Source organism: Mastomys coucha, unplaced genomic scaffold, assembly GCF_008632895.1.
Source record: "Mastomys coucha isolate ucsf_1 unplaced genomic scaffold, UCSF_Mcou_1 pScaffold21, whole genome shotgun sequence".
Lineage (NCBI taxonomy): Eukaryota > Metazoa > Chordata > Mammalia > Rodentia > Muridae > Mastomys > Mastomys coucha.
Window position 1 is genome coordinate 136,755,288 of NW_022196904.1, and position 11,290 is coordinate 136,766,577.

Genomic DNA, 11,290 nt, shown 5'->3' on the forward strand with positions numbered 1-11,290 from the left:
TGTGTAACCATGCCTGGTTTTAGATGGGTGCTATGGATTTGAACTTGGGTCCTCTTGCTTTCACAACAAAAGTTGAGTCCCTGAGCCATCTCCACAGACCATTTGCTTTAGGAGATAGAATCTCATGAACCCTAGACTGGCCTGGAACTTGCTTTGTAGCTAAGGATGACCTTGAACTTAGGATCTGCATGCTCACATCTCCCTAATTATCCAGGCATGTACCACCACAAGCCCTGCACCGACTGAGCCATGTCCCAGACACTTCCTTGACTGCAGCTCTGACATGAATTCTGGGTGGGGATTTTGATAATATCTTCACCCACGCTGTGTTCATCTTTTTACTCAGGGTTTAAGTTTCTAGTTTTAATTGAGACCATCTTTTTTTTTTTTCCTTTTCTTTTCTTGAGGCAGGGTTTCTCTGTGTAGCCTTAATGGCCCTAGAACTCACTATGTAGACCAGGCTGGTCTAACTCACAGAGATCCTCCTGCCTCTGCCTCCCAAGTGCTGGGATTAAAGGCATGTGCCACCACTGCCCAGCTCAGAGACCATCTTATTAACCTTCCCTTCATCATGTGACCATGAGAACTGTCTCATCCTATGGCCAGTCTTGTACTGTCATCCTTACCTTCCTGGAGAGTAAACATGCAGAAAAGCATTTCATTTGTATAATCAAGTCACTGCTCAATGATACTTTCTGTAGGAACGAACACCAAGCAGGAACCATTGTTACACAGCACAATCTCATCCATCTGAAGCTCAGAAAGCACAGCATGGGTTACATGACACAGGAGCACAGGATGGGTTACATGACACAGGAGCACAGGAGCACAGCATGGGTTACATGACACAGGAGAACAGGCCCCCAAACACTCTGAGCTCCAGTGGCTATTTTCTTGCAAGTTTAAGGGCAAATTAGCTTTTCTGAGCCCCAAATCTCTTCACCATTCCAAAATAAAAAACTTAAGGAACGCTTACAAAGATACTAGTTTTAGGGTTGGTTCACAATATGAGCTTGAAAACAACAGAACTGGAACTTGGTTTTCAAGTTTAACCATTTCCTTCCATTTCTATGGTAGCTAGGCAAATAGCAAAAGTCACACCCATTCTTCCCAGAAGCTAAAGGAGCACAAGACGTAATGACTGGCAGGTGAACTCTCACCCACATTATTGACCCACTCCCTGGTACCTTTGACTCCCACTGACTTCTCCACCAGGTGCTGCCTAGATGATTGTTGACATCTGGAAGCCGACAGCCTACCTGGCTCCCAGGAGAAAAAAAAAGTCAACCCACACTCTCTCCCACATTATTTGGGAATTGGGACACCAAGGGCACCTGACCAAGGCCCACGTGGCTAGGGTGGCTCCCTCTTGGGAGGGGAAATGGAAGGCACCAGTTTCGGTCTGCACTGATAACAAATGAAGTAGATGTGTTCAGCCTTGGGAAGACACAACTCCCTAGCCCATCTGCTCTCTGACACAGAACACCAAGTATGAAGGCCACTGATTTTATTAATTTAAAAATCTTTTATAAGGACAGTGACTGTTTTTGCCAAAAAAAGGAGAGGAGCCAAAGGGCATCCAACAGATAGTGAGGGAGAAGGGGGCCAGGAATCCATTCAGGAAAGCTGGTAACTGCTGCCACAGAACTGCAGGGGGAGGTGGAAGGGAAAGGCATGCAAGGACAAGAATTCCAGAAAGGTTGAAATGCTGAGGGGAGAGAACTCCCCAAAGCCCCTGGAGTACATAACAGGTGAGGGTGACAACAGCAATCTTTTCCTTCATGGGGGACAGGGAGAAGCCCTGCCCTGCGGCAGACTCTGGAGACTCTATGCTGTGGCTGGGGGCTGAGGGGTCCCCAGAGGACATTACAAGAAGGCATCACACCATTCTCGAAGGCACCCAAAGCAGTCCCGGGACTGCTTGGCATTGGCACCACATGTGTCTTTCAGCCATTCTCGAAAGAGGTCTTCATCTTTCTTTAGCACCAGGAACTGGCCAAGAACCACATAAGCCTGCAAAACAGAAAAGGGCGTGTAGCTAAGTGTCTTATGGGCTAGAAACAAGACTGTCTATGCTGATACCACTCTAAAGGTGCCAGATCTTTGAAGCTAGGGAGGATTAGTTGGTAAATATTTCAGAGGACAAGGCCACTTTTATTTTTGGTTGGTTTTTGTTTTTGAAGATTTATTTATTATTATATATAAGTACACTGTAGCTGTCTTCAGACACTCCAGAAGAGGGTGTCAGATCTCATTACAGATGGTTGTGAGTCACCATGTGGTTGCTGGGATTTGAACTCAGAACCTTTGGAAGAGCAGTCACTGCTCTTACTCACTGAGCCATCTCACCAGCCCTATTTTGGTTGTTTCAAGACAGGGTTTGTTCCTTTGTTGCCAGGGCTGGCATTAAACTCCACAGGAATCCTCTTAGCTCAATGTCCCAAGTATTGGGGTCATAAGCACAACCCATTATGCCTAGTTTCAATTTTGTGACATTTAAAACACACAAAAGGGCAGGACACTATAAGACACACCTTCAATCCTAGCACTGAGAAGCCCCCTGTCTCCCCAGGTATCCTCAAAACACTTCAAAATATGCCCTTGCCCTCCCCATACCCCTACTTTCCTTCACTTCCAACCTGCTTGGTAACAACTGTTGCCAACCTTCACTCCTACCCCTCCCTGGCATTTGCAGCCACCCCACACCTTGTCAAAGCCCCTGTCCTCCAGCTTCTTGCTCAGGACGTCACCAATCCCGGCCAGGCTCCCCACTGGCTTTTCCCCCATGGGCTCTGCCACGAAGTCTCGGTGTTTTTGGGAGGTTGTCATCTTGATCAGGCTTAACCTGGGAATCCCAAAAAATAAAAAAATAAAAAAAAGCAGGTTAGGACTTAAGACCACAGCTCCCAAGGGCAATATCCTACGACAGCTCCTGTAGCTGCTTCCTTGAGTCCCCTCCTTATACACACGAGAAAACCGAGGGCGAGGGAAGGTTTCCCGCCTGGTATTCAGACATTCCCACTCTCTGTGGGTCCTGGTTTTGGATCTATTGGATATATCAGCCTGTACTAACAGGTGGCGCACGTAAGGCAACAGACAGATCCCCAGACTCGGTAGCCAAGGTCCACCCTGAGGCTCTCACTGCCGATGACCTTGGCTAGACAGACGCTGACCCCGTCGGGAATTACCACGTGGTAAGAATAGCAAGAGGCTAGCTACCCTGGCCGCCCTCCGGAGGCCTGCAAGCGCAGCACACTCGGGTGGACGGCCGCCGAAGCCCACGCCTCTCTGGGCGCGCAGGCCCCGCCCCCGCCCCGCCCCTCCACGCGCCGCCGCCCCTGCATGCCGTGCATCGCCCCTCCCGCCGAGTCCCGCCGTTCCGCTGCAAAGGCGCGCCTCTACGATGGACTCCTCTCCCTCCCGCCTCTGCGCGCCACCACCGCACTCCAACCGGAGCCCCACTTCGCTTCTCATGCTCACCGGCAGCTCCGGCTCTGGTAACGGTTCCTCGCGCAACTCAGTCGCTCCCGCCGATACCTCAAGCTACGAGAACGTTCTTCGACTTCCGCTTCCGGGTCGCCTTACGAGCGACTTTCAAAATCATCCCCAGACTGGGCACGTCTAGCCACCCGGAGCCATAGAGTCGCAGCACCACGGCTAGCCGCTGCGCCCACGGTAGTCGCTTTTTCCCGGTCCCTCTCAGGAAGCCACGCGGCTGCCGATGGATTTTGTTTCTCCAGCGGCCCCTCCCGTCTGTGGGGTCGAGGCTCCGAGGAGAATATTTTTTCTCCTGCCCAGCACCCGGAACTTAGCTTTGTCCCACTTGATGGAGGGAAGAGTTAAAGGAACGGACAACAAAGAGGGGGGCGGGGCATCCGGAGGGCCTCTGAGGGCCCCGGAAGTGTAGTTCACGGCGCGGTTTCCCCAGAGTCAGGTCTCTCGCCCCAAACCCGCAGACAGAAGGTAGGAACACCGGAGGTTGGAGGCCGAGTGTCCGAACCGGCGCGGCCGACGTGACCACCCGCAAGTCGCGTTTCTTTGCGTTCTGCTCACTCACTCTTGAGGTGAGTCGTGGACGAGCGGCTTGCACCGTCAACCTGGAAAGCAGAGCTTGCTTGTGCAGCGCCGAGCCGGTGAGTACTGTGGGTGGCTCTTCCAGCTTGAAGCGTCCTGGTGATCGCCAAGTCCGTCCCGGCCTGCGATGCGTTAGGATGAGGTAGCCAGCGTTGTGTGGCTCTCCTAGCCTTGGGCGCGTCCCGGCCCGTGGAGGATCGCAGTTTATCTTAAACTTCTTAAACTAAGGAGGGCTCGTCGAGATGATCGGCCTGGGAGCGTGTGTGCTTTCGTCCTCAGAACAGTACTTAGAAGTAGAACTCAGCCGGGCGGTGGTGGCACGCCTTTAATCCCAGCACTTGGGAGGCAGAGGCAGGTGGATTTCTGAGTTCGAGGCCAGCCTGGTCTATAGAGTGAGTCCAGGACAGCCAGGGCTACACAGAGAAACCCTGTCTCGAAAAACAAAAAAACAAAAACAAACAAAAAAAAAGTAGGACTCATAGGACTTGCCTAGAGTTGGGTGTTTTTCCATGATCTCACTTTATTTACTTATTTTTTGTTGGAGTTATCGAGAAGGTATCTCGCTACATGGACCAGACCCACCCCCCACCACCACCACCACCACCCCCACCCCACCCCCCCGGCTCCACAAAGATTCAGCCTCCATGGGTTGGGATTAGAGTGTTGAGATGGAAGGCCTGAGCCACCCTTGCATCTCAACTGATACTGTAAAACGTGTTTGGTTTGGTTTGGTTTGGACTCAGTGGTTAAGAGCGGTCATGAGTTCAAATCCCAGCAACCACATTGTGGCTAACAATCATCTGTTAATGAGATTTGATACCCTCTTCTGGTGTGTCTGAAGACAGCTACAGTGTGCTTACATGTAATAATAAATAAATCTTTTTTTTTTTTTTTTTTAAGATTTACCCTATGGGTGATGTTGCAAGTGCTCTTGGAAATTAGGAGAGGGCATTGGATCTCCTAGAATTGGAGGTAAAGATGATTGTGAACCATCTGATGTGGGTGCTGGCTCATAAGACATCTCTTTGGCCCTTACAGGTCATGGTTGTTTGATTTTGGTTTAGGGTCTCCCTATGTAGACTGGGTTGGCCTAGGACTCAACAAATACCTCTCCCTCCCAAGTGCCAGGATTAAAGATGTACACCAGCACCTGGCTATGTTTGTGGTTTGTTTTTTAATGATTTTATTCATTTTTTGTGTGTATCAGCATCTTTACCTGCACGTGTGTTTTCAAAAGAGGGTGTTGAATCTCCTGTGACTGGGATTAATTTGAGAGCTGGGAACCATGCCTGGTTCTCTGCCAGAGCAGGAAGTCCTGCGGTTCCTAAAGTGCATGTTTCTAACAGGGCGAAGTGGCACTTTTTTGTATAAGGCTGCTGCTCTTGAAAGCAGTCCTGGCTTCTAAGACTGACGTCCAAATAATTCTGGAAGAAGAGCTGACAGTTTGTGCACCCTAACAACCCTGGACAGAAACCAGCATGTCTCAGGCCAGCAAGAGGAAGCATGTGGTACAGGAGGTGCTGGGGGAGCACATGGTGCCTTCTGACCAACAGCAGATAGTGAAAGTGAGTGATACTGGGGTTTCTGTCCTCCTGGTACTCCCATTGGACCCCTGGGGTGTGGAAAGGGAAGGCTCAATGCAGGTTGGATGATGCTTGATCCAATTGATGATATATGGCTAGTTCTTTGTCTTTCCTGGACCAGGTCCTCAGGACTCCTGGGAACAATCTGCATGAGGTAGAGACAGCACAAGGGCAGCGCTTCCTGGTGAGCATGCCCTCCAAATACCGCAAGAACATCTGGATCAAGAGAGGTTAGAAGCATCCCTCTACAGTAGAGAACCATGGCCTTGACTTCCTCTTCAACAGGAGTGGCTTTATCCTTTATCATCTACAGGGGACTTCCTCATTGTTGACCCTATTGAAGAAGGAGAAAAAGTAAAGGCTGAGATCTCTTTTGTACTCTGCAAGAACCACGTCCGCTCTTTACAGAAGGAGGGTCACTGGTAGGATGGTCTTAATCAGTCGCCCTCTGGCTTCTGGGGATAGTATTATCCTAGCTAGGGAATGGGAGGAGGGGGTGAAGGAGAAGGTTATGCCACCCCAAGAGGGACATTTGGAAACAGCTGTTCCACCAAGAGGTTTCCCTTTGTTCTTGCTCTCTAACCCGGCTCTTCTCTTGACACAGGCCTGAGGCCTTTTCTGAGGTAGCTGAGAAACAGAACAATATGAACAGGTAAGGAGCAAGCCCCCAGCCCAGGGAAGACAAAGAGTACAAGTTACACCTTGGTGCCTCAAGGAGAAAAGGGATCTTGCTTTTCTCCTGTCGAGAACTTCAGCACATATAATAGAATGGGTAGTTATGAGTATGACTGGAAGGTCACATTTAAAATGCTGGCTTTGCTACTTATTTTTTAGTATCATAAGGAAGTTCTTAACTGGATGTGGTTGAACATGCCTGCAATTCTAGATCCGGAGTTTGAGGCCAGCATGGTCTACTCATAACAGGTTCAAAGCCAGCCTGGGGTACAGGAAACCTTTTCTCAAAAAGTTCATCTAAGTTCATCTAAGAGACAGGATTATGCAGAGAGTAAGATTGCTTAGTGCAGCAGTCCTCACCTGCAGGTCGAGACCCCTTTGAGGCTGGCATGTCAGATATGTAATTATTATTCGTAACATTAGCAAAATTACAGTTATAAAGCAGCAATGGGATAATTTATGGTTGGAGTCACCACAGTGTAAAGAACTGTTAAAGGGCCGCAGCATTAGGAAGCTGTGAGTACATCAGCTGTGTTAGGAGATGTCAGTATGCTAATAGGGTTGCTTCCTCCCTGAAACCGATGAAGGGCTGGGTGGGAAGTAATCCTGAGTCTGTTTTCTTTGGCTGGGTTTCCCTATTTGCTGTTTCTCTAGAAGAAGCCTCCCCCAGGTTTGTTTGTTTGTTTGTTTGCTTTGTTTTGTTTTATTCTTGAGTCAGGATCTCATGTAGCCTAGGTTGTCCTCAGACTCACCATCTTTGGCTTTAGCCTCCTAAATACGAGGCATGTGCCACTGTGTAAGGGTTTGGGACTCTTGGATTTTCAGAAACTTGTCGGATTCTGATTGTTTGGTTGATGGTCCTGGTTTTGGGGACTCTAATTAAAAATATGGCTTCCCCAGAAGATGTTACCTATTCTGTCCTCCTGTCCCCACAGAGAGAGTCAGCCGGAACTCCCTGCTGAGCCACAGCTGTCAGGAGAAGGGTCAGATTCTGAAGATGATTCTGACCTCTTTGTCAACACCAATCACAGACAGTATCTTGAGAGTGAGGAGGAGAGTGAAGAAGAAGAGGAGGAGGCAGCTTGAGACTCAGGACCCACTTCTCTGCTTGCTCAGGGACTACCCCTTGGCTTTTCTGGGCTTGGACATTCCCAGGGTGCCCTGCAGATCTTTTCCTTTGGATGGGGACAAAGCATGGCCCCTTTCTGAACTGACCTAAAAGAATTAAACCCCTGGTGGGTAATGACTTAACTGGTGTCTGAGTGGCTCTCTGTGTAGAGGGAAGCTCATGGTGAAGTAAAGTCTCTTCAGTGGTGGAAGCCTTGGTCACATGTGGGTAGAATGGGAAGGAAATGGTTTTGCCGGACTCTGCTGCATGTATCTGGTTCACAGTACCTCTCTGTACACTTGATGCCTCACCCTGTGCTGTGCCTTACTGGGTCTTCCTTCATACTTGCTTACATTCAGTAGTGATTCCAATAGGTGAGCTAGTAGCCTAGGACCTAGTACTCACTTGCTTCTTAAGCACAGCTCAGGATAAACCTCATGGTGCCTTGTTATCCCTTACTACAACAGTGCATACTGCCTGCTGCCATACAAACAACACCCATGCACCCCATCTCTCTTCACCTTAGCCACCTGTCATTTCCAGAATATGTCTGTGGTCAGGATACCTCCTTGCTGTCTCCTGTTTTTTAAATTTTTTCCAGTTTCCTCAGGGTATTAATTTCCTATAATCTTGAGATGGTTTCTAAACTAGGTTTGCTTGGGCATCACTGTGTAGCCTAAGCTAACCAACTCAATGGCTGTCCTGCCTCACAAGCATGAACCTCTGGAGCTACTAACCTTTTATTAGAGGTTATTGTAACGCTCTTACCCCTTGTGCCTACCTCAGCATCAAAAGGCTTCTTGTGGCGACTCAGACCTTTGCTCATGACTGCCTCCATTCATTTACTTACTGCCTTGGTTCAAAGATCCTTCAGGTGCCCAGGTGCTCGCTAAACTGCAGGCTTCTGTGAACTATGTCCTCACTTGTTGGGAGGCTTTTGCTTCTGGCTATACACTGCTAGCATTAACTCAGCCCCTGCTGAATCCATCCTATGGAAATTGACCTCTCAGCTTAGTCTTGCCCCTACTGGTCACTTGCTCCATCCCACCGTGGAACTGTTCAACCTGCTGCCTATGCCTAATGTGCTTGTGTGTGTATTTTCTTTGTGAACTTGTACTAATGGAACTTCTACTTTGGAGTCTTCATTTTGTTTTTCTGTTGTGGGTAGTTGGTTGAGTGTGGAGGCATGTATTAGCTTCATATGCTATATAGAATCTCTTGTTTTTGAACAAGAAATCTTGTGATCATACCCACTCTGGCTCTCATTTATGTTTGTCATGTTTGCTTTTTGCAATAGTAAATGTATACTTGGGTATACACATGTATAAAATACAGATGTATATACATGGAAAAATAAACTAGATGAGTTAAAGATAAACCTATCTTTAACTTCTCTGAATTTTTTTATGAAGAGTTCTTTTTTGTTCTTGTTTAGTACTGAGTATTGAACCTCGAGCCTTGAGCACTTGGCATGGTAGACTGGTGTTCTTAATAAGCTAGATCCGCAGCTTTTTGCTCTGTCATTTATGGGAAGTAGAAAACTAACTTTTTTAACTAGAGAAAGAGTCACTTACCCCTAACTCATTTATTAAAGGGCTCATTCTCTTCTCATTGATAGTACCTCTTAAAAATTCTGATGCAGACAGGTATGGCTAGTGCACACCCTGTAATCCTAATCCCATTACTTCGTAGCAAAAGGCAGGCAGAACTCTTTGAGTTCTAGGTTAGCCAGAGCCATAGAGTGAGATCCTGTTCAAAAACAAAAAGCCGGCATGGCACATACCTTTAGGTGAAGCAGGACGATCTCTTGAATTTGAGGTCAGCCTGCTCTACATAGTTTTAGGACAGCCAACACTACATAGAGAGACTATCCTCCCCCATCTCCTCAAAATAATCCTAACCAGGTATGGCATCTATCTGTAATCCTACTTAGGAAGGTGAACCCAGAGGATCAAGACTTTCCCACATGTAGACTACTTGAGACTGTCTAAAAACATAGATTCCTACACATAAGGGTCTTTGTAGTATTCCAGATCTGCCCTAGGGGTCTTTGTATTTACACTCCATATTGCAATACACTTGACACCTCATAGTTCACTGACTCCACCATCCTGAGGCTATCTCAGATTTCCTCATTACATAAGAACTTTAGGGCTGGTGAGATGGCTCAGCGGGGAAGAGTACTGACTGCTGTTCGGAAGGTCATGAGTTCAAATCCCAGCAACCATATGGTGGCTCACAACCACTGGTAATGAAATCTGATGCCCTCTTCTGGTGTGTCTGAAGACAGCTGCAGTATACTTACATATAATAAATAAATCTTTAGGAGAAAAAAAACTAGAGTAAACTTGATTTCATTGAATAGTCCTCTTGGCATGGCCAATAAAATGGCTCGGTAGGTACATACTTGCTGCCAAACAGGAATTTGTTCAAACTCCAGGTTCCAAATGTTGGAAGAAGAGAAACCAACTCCTGAAAGTTGTCCTCTCTGACCTCTACAAAAGTTCCTAGACCACTGCACACACCCCTCTTCCCCAGTTTTGAGATAATAAACGTGCACCACTATCTTAGGGTTTTATTGTGAGGAGATACCATGACCAAGGCAACTCTAAAGGAAAACCTTTATGATCATGGTGGGAAATTTGACATGCAAGCAGGCATGGTGCTGGGAAAGGAGCAAAGAGTTCTACATCTTGATCCAAAGGTAGCAGCAAGAGATTGTGCCACACTGGGCATAGCTTGATTATAGGAGACTTTCCACAGTGACACACTTTCTCCAACAAGGCCATACCTCCTAATAGGGCCAGTCCCCATAGCCAAGCATTCAAACGCATGAATCTTGGGGGGAGGGGACATTCCTATTCAAACCACAATTTTGTGAGTTTTGGGTATCTTCCCTGTTTTGTGAGTGCTGGGTATCTAACTCAAGTCTTTGGGCCGGGCAGTAGTGGCACATGCCTTTAATCCTAGCACTTGGGAGGTAGAGGTAGGTGGATTTCTGAATTCAAGACCAGCCTGTTCTACAGTGAGTTCCAGGACAGCCAGAGCTAAACAGAGAAACCCTGTCTCGAAAAGAAAGAAAAAAGACTTTGTACATACTAGGCAGGCAAGCACTCTGCCAACTAGTATAAGTTTTATTTTTATCTTTTGTTGTTTTGGGTTTTTGAAGACAAGGTCTCTACACAGCCCTGACTTTCCTGGAATAAGTACAAACAAGTACTTTGGATCAAAAAAGTAGCATGTTGAAAAGGAGATTAAAGGGGGTTGAGAACAAACACACACTGCCCTTGCGAAGGACTTGAGTTTGATCTTAATGGCTCTTGAATTTTCTTTTACATTTTCTCTTTCATCAGCCCTTCCTCTTAGAATATTTTCTGGCCTGATCCTAAGTCACTGTTCTCTTCATAAACTGTATCTCCACTGTGGTAGATCTGCTGTTATAGTGTGTATTTGTTCATGTGTGCATGTAATGTGGTACACGTGTGGAGGTCACAGGATAACTCTCCTACCATGAATTCCAGACATCAAATTCAGGTTGTCAGGCTTGTCGGAGTCTTTTTTTTGTTGTTGTTGTTTTGTTTTTTGAGACAGGGTTTCTCTGTGTCGCCCTGGCGTCCTGGAACTTACTCTGTAAACCAGGCTGGCCTCGAACTCAGAAATCCATCTGCTTCTGCCTCCCAAGTACTGGGATTAAAGATGTGCTCTGCCACTACCACCCGGCAAAGATTTATTTATTATATGTAAGTACACTGTAGCTATCTTCAGTTGCATCAGAAGAGGGCATCAGATCTCATTACAGGTGGTTATGAGCCACCATGTGGTTGCTGGGATTTGAACTCTGGACCTTTGG

The 11,290-nt window shown here is 47.3% G+C and overlaps 2 protein-coding genes across 4 annotated transcripts; one reads left to right on the forward strand and one right to left on the reverse strand.

The window, feature by feature from the left end:
- Positions 1–1,492: 1,492 nt before the first annotated feature.
- On the reverse strand, positions 1,493–3,782 carry Banf1 (BAF nuclear assembly factor 1). 2 transcript variants are annotated; one of them, XM_031389279.1, is made up of 3 exons: positions 3,481–3,782; positions 2,707–2,845; positions 1,493–2,013 (listed from the first exon to the last, which is right to left on the reverse strand). In XM_031389279.1, the coding sequence occupies exons 2-3, from the start codon at positions 2,827–2,829 to the stop codon at positions 1,867–1,869; spliced, it is 270 nt and encodes an 89-aa protein (XP_031245139.1). In that variant the 5' UTR covers positions 2,830–2,845; positions 3,481–3,782; the 3' UTR covers positions 1,493–1,866. The 2 variants fall into 2 exon arrangements, with proteins under 2 accessions (XP_031245139.1, XP_031245138.1); XM_031389278.1 differs by lacking the exon at positions 3,481–3,782 and adding an exon at positions 3,220–3,333.
- On the forward strand, positions 3,732–8,822 carry Eif1ad (eukaryotic translation initiation factor 1A domain containing). 2 transcript variants are annotated; one of them, XM_031389277.1, is made up of 7 exons: positions 3,872–4,133; positions 4,975–5,046; positions 5,421–5,639; positions 5,779–5,887; positions 5,971–6,079; positions 6,262–6,309; positions 7,268–8,822. In XM_031389277.1, exons 3-7 carry the CDS (start codon positions 5,553–5,555, stop codon positions 7,416–7,418), a joined length of 504 nt encoding a protein of 167 aa, XP_031245137.1. In that variant the 5' UTR covers positions 3,872–4,133; positions 4,975–5,046; positions 5,421–5,552; the 3' UTR covers positions 7,419–8,822. The 2 variants fall into 2 exon arrangements, with proteins under 2 accessions (XP_031245136.1, XP_031245137.1); XM_031389276.1 differs by lacking the exon at positions 4,975–5,046 and having other exon boundaries at positions 3,732–4,133.
- The last annotated feature ends 2,468 nt before the right edge of the window (positions 8,823–11,290 follow it).